The 11,524-nt window shown below is 30.4% G+C and overlaps 1 protein-coding gene across 2 annotated transcripts; it reads right to left on the minus strand.

Moving 5' to 3' along the window:
• Window positions 1–1,898: 1,898 nt before the first annotated feature.
• LOC105278205 (17-beta-hydroxysteroid dehydrogenase 13) lies at window positions 1,899–9,127 on the minus strand. 2 transcript variants are annotated; one of them, XM_011337105.3, is made up of 8 exons: window positions 8,706–9,118; window positions 5,136–5,298; window positions 4,701–4,855; window positions 4,389–4,566; window positions 4,006–4,135; window positions 3,717–3,837; window positions 3,116–3,241; window positions 1,899–2,755 (listed from the first exon to the last, which is right to left on the minus strand). In XM_011337105.3, the coding sequence occupies exons 2-8, from the start codon at window positions 5,274–5,276 to the stop codon at window positions 2,686–2,688; spliced, it is 921 nt and encodes a 306-aa protein (XP_011335407.1). In that variant the 5' UTR covers window positions 5,277–5,298; window positions 8,706–9,118; the 3' UTR covers window positions 1,899–2,685. The 2 variants fall into 2 exon arrangements, with proteins under 2 accessions (XP_011335407.1, XP_019886893.1); XM_020031334.2 differs by lacking the exons at window positions 1,899–2,755; window positions 3,116–3,241 and adding an exon at window positions 3,419–3,467 and having other exon boundaries at window positions 8,706–9,127.
• Window positions 9,128–11,524: the final 2,397 nt, after the last annotated feature.

The following is an 11,524-nucleotide window of genomic DNA, read 5'->3' on the forward strand; positions in this document are numbered from 1 at the left end:
ACTTTTTATGTTTATCTTATCCTGTGAACTTATTAAAATGGCCTTCAAAGGGTCTTTGTTTTCATTGAAATAAGTTTACGTCACTATTTATTTTCATCGATGTATCCGTTTGAAGAACAAGTTGATCCTCATTTATGAGGAATGTCAAAATCAAAACATTCCGACAAAACATACTAATAAAGCGTCATTTTGTACATCTTTTAAACGTAAATTTCATTTAATATAAAAATGTATTTTTTATCGTTTTCATTTACATTTAATCTTGTTCAATAATTTTGTGTCATGAGTTCCGTACTTGTTTTAAGCTCCTCTATAAAATTATGGAAAAAAACATACCGAACCTATTAAAAAAATGAAGGTGACCTTGATATCTTCGAAGCGCCTCCACCAGGACAAAAATTATTATCGCCATATGTTAGCCCCCTTCGTACCGTATAATTTTGATTACATAAATTTTCCTCTGGACCTTATAAATTAGAAGATATTTAAGGTGGTAATAGTTATTGCCCCACCCTGTATATACTTACAGTCACTGTAAGTATATATAATAAACTGTTATTGAATATTATTAAATATTATGAAATATTATACAACAAACTAAAACATTGGGTACTACAGTACTACAAAGCATGTAAGCGTGTTTGTAGTACTGTAGTACCCAATGTTTTAGTTTTATCTGTGCAATTTGTGATATTTGTAATAGTTTGTTGTATAATATTTCATAATATTTAATTAATATTTAATAATATTCAATAACAGTTTATTATATATACCTACAGTGACTGTAAGTATATATAATCGGATAAATAACTGTATATATATATATTGCTTTCTTTATATTAACCTCTCCTATTACGTGTATTTTATTTGTTCTCTTGCGTTTACATTAATAATGATTCTGCAATTAATTTAACTTGACCTTTTTCTATAATGGGCAATTGACATAACGTTCTCATTTCACCTTCAGATAAATACGACATTTGAATAACGCGGTATTAACATGGCGCATGTCACATGACAGCCGACCAATTAGAGGAAAGAACACCGTCACGATCTGCATCACGGCATGGGACATTTTGCGCAATTTTTTATCGTCATCTCCCTATTTTTTTGCAGGCATCTTGCCGGCATCTTGCACATTTCCTGTTCACTGGGTATATAACAGATGACTCGAAATCAACAGCTTCTTTTTTAACAAATATTTGTATACCTGTTCTCTAACTTTTTAACGACAATGTCGCTATCGTTATGTAGCGACTGTCGTCGCTTGCGCTAGCGATAGCGATATTGTAACGACGAAGTTATTCTGTAACTCAGCGATATCGATATAAAATAGGTTTCCGACATCGTTAACGAAACGAGTATATCTCGTTTGATATAACTTTGACACTATCAGTTTTAATCAATCAAAACTCATCTTGGAAGCATTTTTTTAGTTTAGGAACACGAGACATGACAACTGTTTGAATCGATGAGAAGTTTGTCACAAAAAACAAAAAATAAGTTTATCGCAAATAACCACAATTAGAGTAAATACATAGAACCAATTTATTGTTATATAAAAAGTAATTATTAATAATCTTTATACATTTGCTGTTTGATTATACATTATTATATCATCATTGTATAGAAAGATATATGAAAGAAACAGAAAAAGAAAGAAAGCGAAAAATATCATCGGTGACATTAATGTTACCGTATAAATTTTAAAGAAATTTATTGCAAGGGTACTTTTGATATAATTACATAATATAATTGTAATGGATATTTTTCGCTTTCTTTCTTTTTCTGTTTCTTTCATATATCTTATAATATTATATCGAAATTCGAATCATCTTCAGAAAAAAACAAATTTATATTAATAAAACATATGCATATGATGCATAAGATTTTTAACATAATATTCGCAATTAATTTTATTTATATGAGACAACAGTTATATTAACAACCACTATACACATCTTGTATTTCGTCATACAATAATAAAACACATAATAACGAAATGTATATGTATTATTAATAATATATTGCATAACAATATAGCGCGCGTCTACATGCACACACATACAGAACACATATACAGAAATACATTTGAAAAGTATATTGCTGAATCCAGTTTTCATTTGTAGTAGTGCGATTGTATCATTATTATAAATATATAATATTTAATATTTATTATATCAATATTTTTTAATCAGTTTGGTAATATAAAATATTATTGCTCACGATTAATTTATTTATATATTGTGCTGATATTATTAGAACAACAATGAAACGTTTAATTTGTTTCCATATCCTATATAAAACGTTTATTTATACATATCGCTTATATTTTACTTTTATCTCTATGTATAAAACACTTATACTTGCGCGTCCACATATATATCACACATTCGTTTACAACAATCAAGTTGATCAATGATTAATCAAGATAATTATTTGCACTTTTATGTGTAATATAGAAATATTGGAGGGAAAGACAGGTAAGTATCTTACATTTAAAACGTATTGACAGGTCGCAATGTAAGGGCTGTCGGCAACTGCGAATCACTTTCTACTTGCAAGTACCGGAAATATATCGGAGAATTATATAAAAAGATTTTGTTTACAAATTTCTTTCGAATTAATAAAGTGGCTTTTTTATAAAGATGAATACAGGGCTTCTTTTTTTCTGTTAGCTATTTGTTAGCTGGTTGCGCAAACACCAGTGTCGAAAAAGTCAATTAAGGAGTATATCGCATTATCCGGCAAACATCTAAAATGAAAATATATGTATATTTTACTATTATGTTTCCTAATTTCATTTGTCTGTTTTGCAAAATTCTATTCATTAAACGTAATACGAGTATTAATAGAAAATGTAATAATTCATTTATATATCACATATATCTCCAATTTATATTCAAAGATAAAAAAATAATATCTTATAATTGACAAAAAGTAATTTAACATGATAATTATTTCATATTTGTATCGAATAGTTGATTATTTATTATATATTACTTGAAATTAATACACCGGATTATGATGTATTGTTGATATGTCTTTCATACATTTTAAAACTATTTATTAACTATTCGAACACTTTTATAAATATTCATTGCGATGCAGTTACCTTAGTGGTGAAGATATTGCGAACCAAAACGAAGGCACAGATCTTTCTCGGTACTCTTGTCTCTGTGCAGAAATTATTTCTGAAGCTGCTTGTCCCGGTTTAACCAACGGCATTGCATTCGGGAACCTGTTGAAATTGAGATGTTAACTATCGGTAATAATCATTAAACCTCTTGCAAACTTTGTTATATTGTTTCACATTCTACACAATCATCAGAAATCAAGTGAAGCTGAATAAAAGATAAAAAGATATATCAAACTAAACAAAAATAAACTATTTATGATTTTACTTTGTAACATGTATTCTGTCACAGGAAAATTATAATAGCTCACCTCGCATCCAAAAATTTAGTCTGCATGTAAAAATATAACTATATTTAACAATTGCATGATTATTCTTATGTATCTGTGTGAATTTATCTCTGTGATTTATAAATATCACGAATTTATATCACTTATCTAATTTTACAAATTAATTTCTCTATGTCGTTAAAAATTTACGTAATACACATACATTTTACAATTATTACTAACGAAATGACTTCGAATTATGTTTCATACATTGCATAATGTTTTTCGGTTTTATAATATCATATATTTACCTTATTTTTGGTTTCTGGCACAGTCCAGTGTCTACCATATACGGATAAATAGTAGTGAATTTGATTAACGATTTTCCTTTGGAAGATGTTCGTAATTCCTCACTCATCGCCTCCATTAATCCTACAATATACGTATATATCAACATATTGGAAAAATCGTTAAACCTTTTTAACATACATTGTGTAGATTGCAAATACAATACCGATATATATTTTCTTGCTTGTACTTGCTTGCGCGTGTTCGTTCACAAACTGCAACATTAAATTTGTTAAATACAAGTCGACTCACCTCTGACTGCGAATTTCGAAGCGCAATAAGGAACTAAATTTGGTAAGCCACCGATTCCTGCTAATGACGATAGTGCAACGATATGGCCATGATTCTTTTCGATCATGCTTGGTAGAAATGCCTGCAGCAACTGAAAACGATAGAATCCAATTGATATTGTAGCTTTTTGTATCTAAAGAAATATCTTGTATATTATAGTTGTTTATTGTATGAATTTGCACGCGCGTGTTGATATGCTTCAAAGTAATGATATTGAGTCAGCTCGTCATTTACGCATTAACGATTGCAGCATCACAATTTAAATTATAATTATAAGTAAGAGAACCTCTTCTTTTTTGTCCTGACAACTTTAACTGAGTTTTTATACTACTTTTTTAGCTTACCCAGAAGTGAGCTAACACGTTGACATCAAAGATCTGTCTAATCTCATCGGTTGTGTGATCGAGAAATGCATGAGTAGGCATTATACCAGCGTTATTAACTAAAATAGTGATATCACCTACTTCCTTTTTGACTCTTTCGGCTACGCTTAAAACCTGTTCTCGTTTTGACACGTCGCATCTGTACAACAAGATAAAGATATTGCCAAAATTTTATTACTGTGTACTCTGATATATTAAACGTACGTCTCTATCAATTATGACGTACGGATTTTGTTCTTATCGCAAGCAAAACAAACGATATAGTGAACATACTGATACGCATGCACTGCGACTGTTCCCATTTTCTTGATCTCATTTACTGTTTCTTCATTAGTTTCTTGATTCAAATCCCAGCATACCACTGTCGCGCCAAGGGATGCATAACGAATTGCCAATTCCTTTCCGATACCATGACCCGTGCCTGTTATCTGTAACAAAAATGTTATTAATAACTCTATTATTTAATTTTTTTTTCAGATTATATTTTCGTAAGATTTCTTAACACAAGAAGATAAATTTTTGATTCATTTAATCTTTTGTACACGAAGTAAGTATTACTTGTTTTCTGTATTTGATATCTTTTTGAGTTTTTGAATTAATCAAGTTGGCAGATTAATGAAATTAATAAAGCTATGTAAGGATGTAGTTGTGCGATACGCTATATGTAAAGTTATTAATATTCGATGATGTACATAGTGTGATACGTACCAGAACAATCTCGCCTGCTACGCTCTTCTCCTTCGTTGGAACAAAGAACTTATACACGCTCTCGAAGATATAATATAAGATCTTCAAAATAAGTAGCAGTACGTCCGCTAGGATCAAGGCGCCGTTGTATGCTTTCACCATGGCTGCTTCTTGGTAGCCCGACCTATAAAACATTAATAAAAGTTTAATTGCTTTAATCGCAGACAAGTAAGGAACTGAGTAGACACAGAGAATCCATTCTGTCTTGGATAGCAATAAAGTAATAATATAATGCTTCTGCATAATCACGCTAATATTGCCGAACATATCTTTTTCTGTTCTCTTGCAGCAAAGTAAATACTTGAAATAATTGTCTTGTAATAGACGATTTAAATCTGTCATTTTGTTTCCGCGAGTTGCCGATACTAATTGAATGTAATAGTACTACTCTTATATGACATTACGCACTTGCATTGTTACGTAATGTTTGTCTTGTACGGCGCATTACAAAAAGCTGAAATAACAAGTAATATGTATCGTAGTCATTTAGAAATCATGTTATCGTTGATCATGGTCGATCGTTATTTATTCTGATCATATATGTATTCCGACAAACTAAGGTAAAAGTCCCAATGACTAACCACGTCCCATTACCTAGCCATTGATGGGATTTATATTTTTTATTAAACTGTATATACAATATTACGAAGATATTTTTACTGATTTATCTTATTTGATTATTAAGTATCGTATAGAAAAAATTGTGGGTAAAAACGTTTTGTTTAAAATATAAGAAAAATAGTTTAAATTATTGCAAACGAGTGCACCGCGAATGTTGTTAGATTCCTTACAATTTTATTAAGAAAAGTGTAGTACTTGTTAAGATGATAATTATCATAATATTAGATTAATCTGCGTAAATAAAATAGTTATAGAATCTTAAAATTATAATTAGTAAGTAGAAAAGGAAAAATTTGATATTTAAATTATTTTTCAAATAAATATTTACGTGGCTATATATTGGTACGAAAAATCCTATGTCCATATGGTATGTCCTAATACCTAACCACCGACACGTGAATTTTCGTGCTTCATTTTAACGTTTTCTGTGGAAACTTGTAAGTATATTTAATCTTAAATGTTACTTGTATCAATATTATATAAGATTGTATAGGTTTCTTTACGTTTTATGCAAGTTTTATAGTTCATTTTCTGCAAGCAACTGTCAAGCAGTTTATATAACCCAAAAATTTTAATTGCTTTTCAGTTTATTTTTTGCATTATAGCATTGTCTTATTACTTTACATAAACTTTTTCAGTTTCATGCATTTTTTTACTTCATTTGGTATGATATGTAGTATAAGTATAGTATAAATTTTGAAGTAGTCAACTTATTCTTTGCATTATAAGTATAAACTATAAGTATAATTATAAGTATAAACTTATTATTTGCATTTTTTATTAACTTTTTTCTTATTTCGCCTTCTCAGAATAAAGTTTTTTACAATAAAATTATTTTGAATATGCTACAAATATTATGGCTAGTTATTGGGACTTAAATAATTGGACGCTAGGACATATTGCTTTTTGATGGCCATGTATTGGGACATCAAATCTACTCACATTTTAATTAAATTTTAATTCAATACTGCAAAAATTGTGAAAGTTCTTTGTTTCTATATGATACAAAATAGTAATATCTTTCTATATATGCAAGCTATTTTTAATAAAAATCTTAATATTTCGTTAAATTTTAGATATATTGTCTTTGTATTTCTAAAGTGGCCAATTATTGGGACTTTTACCTTACACTCCCACAGTTATACTGTCTTAAAATAGTACCATTATTTGCATATCAGAGAGATAATCTTACAATGTCACACACTTTGATCGTATATTTCTCAATAATTAACTTTACACAGAGTATCATTTTATTATGTAGAGATTATGATGACGACAAAATTGTATGTAAATTGTTGCATCCTTTGACCTCACATTTATTGATTAGTCATTTTTTTATTTTCAGGAAACATATAATTATGCATAAATAATACATTATTATTGAGATGAACATTTTACTGTGTGCTCTTTTCTTGAATCGCACAGCAATCGGAAATATGTAAGTTCATATGACATGGATATTCGACCTTCTATCTTGATAGAGGAATGAGTTACAATGGTGTCATTACGAGCAACGCTACGATTATGTCGTATGTTGCGTGTATGTCAGATACATGATATACGAAGTCATGATAAGAAAACAAGATTCTTAGTTGCGCTGGTTACGATAATTGCTCTCTTCGATATCTAATTTTTTTCTGTTTAACTACGTGTGATACTTGCAACAATAATAGATAAAGAGGTAAAAGATCAAATAGATTTATTATATCTTTAGATAATTTTATCTTGGGTATTTTTTGCTTTACAGTTTAAATATTACTTAAATATATGGAAAATGATTTAGTGTGCTATAAATACTAAATAAAAATTAATGTACTATAATATAAATGTTTCCGCAGATGCGCAAATAGTCTTTTTATTTATAATATTGATTACAGTTAGTATTTTATAAATCTTACAATATATCTCTTTGTTGGATAAAAATGAAATAAACTTTTTGTATTGATGATCGAGGAATAGATTAATCAAATGTATTAAATGTATTAAAATTAGGATTAATGAATTAAATAGCAGTTTGCTTAATTAAATATGATGAAATAATAAAATAAGATAATAAATAATGAAAAAACAATAATGTAATGTGATGAATACATAATATGATACATAATGAGATAAATACAAATAAATTACATTCTTTGAGTTAAAAATTCTTTTCCTATTCCTACATACGCCTCTTATGTATTTTATAATCAATTCTCATCTTGATGAATTATAAGGAATCTATTCTTAATGAATCTCTCACCTAAAACATTTTTCAAAAAAATTTTTCTAGTAATTTTAATTTGTTAATTTACTAATTACTAATTTACTAAGTGTTTATAGATTACATTATTATAAATAATTTGATTTATAACACCTGCTTAAACTGTGCAGTTTTGTTAATTAATACAAATTCTTTTTTATTAGGTGATCATAATATTTTATAATCTAACTAAATTTATAAATTGATAATTTAAATATATAAATGAAATTCTATTACAATTTGATATTAAACTATAAACACTGAAAAAGAAAACAAAATGTCATATACATACTTTTTCATATACCGTAACATTATCGATTTATACCAAATAAGTTTTCTAAAGAACTCAGTTTTTTTAAAGTTTACTCGGAGAAACTCAAAATTATTCCGTGAAAATGCTAGATGTTTCTCTGCGTGGTATAATACTTGTATAAATGTATAATACTTCTTCCACTCCTATAATTAGATACCAACGTAACACTCGATTACAATGTAAAATGGAAAACACTAGAAACGTGTTAACGACATTAATCACGCGGATGGATGAAATCTCAATCATATACATTTAGTAAAAGCGATCAGTTACCGAAGTTTCTGATATCTGAGCAATGTTCTTCGCGAATAGAGAGCGGGAACTTGAATTAATTGATCGTCTCTCAATTACTCACGTTGGTCAATTGGCAAAACCTCTCTCGTCGGATGAGTCAGATCGTCCACCAACGCGAATGAACTAATAAGCTGCAGAACGTCACCGTTCGCGTACGGACCACGACTAGGGCTGCGTCTGGCTATAAAGCTTCCTCTGACCGCTACCAATACGAATTTCCCATCACGACCACAGTCGCAACAGCTGACCGACGCGGAATCGAGTCGTATCCCCAACTACATCGGCAGCTACAAAGGCCTGCCTATAACTCCGCCGCAACTCTCTTATCAGTGTGCAAAAGTAGAGACGACTGTTAAAGTCGAGTCATCTCTAGGCGAGGGGATGGTCGGTTGGTCCGCGTCCGCACTTCCGCCAGTGTATATGCAGTACAGCCGTACAGGTATAGCTTCGAGTCCGAAGGAAAATTACTGCGAGCGTAGCGTGTGGCGTGTACGAGAGCGGAGAAATTGCAATCGTGACAGTATTTCAGAGTATTCTTCTTCGATGTCTCGAATGTTACTGAACTGCCGGAACTCTCGTGATAGTATGCGATGGTCTCCATGGTCTTTCCATCCTTACCCTTTCTCTTTCTCCCTGTCATCTCGCCTCGCTTCACCTTCCGCAAATATATATATAGATTACATTAAAAACATGAAGACTTATTCTTTAGCTGCGGGCAGTAAATATAATTATGTATTTGAATTTTGTCTTAAGCAAACTGCCGATGACGTTGCTCGTTATAATGATAAGACACTATCTTGCGAGAACAACTTTGTTTATTGATCAAGTCTCCCCGGACGCTGAATGCTCTGATCACACTTCTTATGATAATGTAATCACTAATGTTTTCAAATTATCATGATTAAAGAGCAAAGGTCTAGACAATTTTTTAGATTAGAATTAAGTGCTGAACGAGAAACTTGAAAATTAATGCGGAAATTCGTAATAGATACATTTAATTTTTATGCATACAGAAATGTTTCAGAATTAAAATATATAATAACTTGTCACTATTAAATCATAATTCAGTTCTATTGAAAGAACCATCACTAAGAAAAAAGTTTGACAGCTATCTTAAAGAAATCGTTATTTTTAAGACGATCAGTTTATGCTGAATTGTGAATTCGGTAATAAAACCTTTAAATAATCTTACACAGTGACACGAATTATTTTTCTAATTCAATATCACATTAATTTGACCGTAGATTTCATCGATCAAAGTGGGTTTTTTTTTCTTCACGAATAGATAATTAATATCGTACTACCACTATGCTAGTTATATATGATTTATCCAGGACTCATATGTATAATTATACATCTGCTTAATTCTTGGCATTGGGAGATATAAAAGTCTGTGGAAGGTTTATGGTCGAAGGCTGAAAAAGGTATCCTTCGAGACCTTCAAATTGAAAGACAACAGGTAACGAAGTCGCTTGGCCAATCTGATTCAAGTAGGTTTTAGTCGATTTTTGTGATCGGATCTTGTATTCGTGTACTTGGAGAAACCTTTGTGAGTTTTTCGATTTGATCGTGTACACTTTCGCCGACGTTAATCGTGTCTTTCGAACTGCGAAGCATGCTGGATTCGCGCGATTCTTCACGATTCGCGCAACTCGTTCACTGACGGCAAAGGCTTTCGGCGGTGTTTACGCAATCTCACTTTCGTTCCGCGATGTACGCAGCCGGTATTCTCGTCGAACGAGATCCGTTCGCAAGAATGCATTATAGCAAGCGTGCCAAGATACATGTGTCAACGTGCTAACAATGTATTCGCGAAACTCATTCTTAAGATATTCGCCCTATTTACACGTTTCTCATTTGATTATATATATCCGTTATTTGTATTATATTCCCCCGTAGATTTTCAAAATGATTTTTTTATATGAGAAACACGAGACATGATCGGCATGCGGTGTTGTGTATAAAACGTATGTGATAAAATCCGTTGGATATTATTATTAAGGGGTAACGCCACTCTGGCGCCCGGAAAAACAGCCTAATTTTGACAATTTTTTATGGGAATATAACGAATGGAATACAAAATCCGTTTAAAAGCCTTTATTGTACATACTTTGAAGTGTATTTACAAATTTTTATTGAATTTTTTGTTACAAAATGGCGGCGCCAGAGCTCAGCCTCTTCTCACAGATAGTGTTCCGCGGCCGGAAAGATTTCTCCTCCAATTTTTGACCTGGAACAAAAAACTAAACATTTTTGAGTCTTATATAAGGTTAGCTCGGGAAGTACGTACGGAAATTAAAAAATACCGTTTTTTGTAAAACTGACGCACGTTTGAACAAAAAGTTTTGTTACCTAAAAATGAAACTTTTTGTTGTGCAATATAAGAGTATCTAAATTTTTATTTTCTTCTTTAAGGATGTATTTTTATGTAAAATTTAATTTTGTGTCTATTGTGTGTGTTGTTCTATATCCGTAATATCCGTAATATGTCCTATATGTTGTAAATTTAATCCGTTAATTTTTAATATGAAAATAATCTCTTAATGTTTTATATAAATATTTTTATGAGTTATTTCAGAAGCGATACAAAATTAATAAAATCACTTGGAATATATTATCATAAAAAAATATAATGATGTGCAATTGAGATGTTGAAAAACATGTTTTGTAAGATTGTTAATGGTTGATAACAAAAGATAACTTGTTTGTATACGTGATTCATATTAGAAGAAACTTGCATATAAAGTATTTAAATATATGTAAAGATCATAAATGAGATCACCAAGGTAGCGGTCAAAGATCATATCATAAGAAACGTATAAGAGATCCACTCAAACTATTGATAATTTGCAAACTATTGACTTATTGCTCGTGTGAATT

The sequence above is a fragment of the Ooceraea biroi genome, chromosome 10 (assembly GCF_003672135.1).
Source record: "Ooceraea biroi isolate clonal line C1 chromosome 10, Obir_v5.4, whole genome shotgun sequence".
Taxonomy (NCBI): domain Eukaryota; kingdom Metazoa; phylum Arthropoda; class Insecta; order Hymenoptera; family Formicidae; genus Ooceraea; species Ooceraea biroi.

Coding starts and splice junctions, on each gene's coding strand:
- LOC105278205 (XM_011337105.3), bottom strand. CDS start 5,276: ATGGTGAAAGCATACAACGGCGCCTTGATCCTAGCGGACGTACTGCTA. Junction 4,856..5,135: donor TAGCAGGCGAGATTGTTCTG/GTACGTATCACA, acceptor TTTTTGTTACAG/ATAACAGGCACGGGTCATGG. Junction 3,838..4,005: donor TTCGAAATTCGCAGTCAGAG/GTGAGTCGACTT, acceptor CGTATATTGTAG/GATTAATGGAGGCGATGAGT.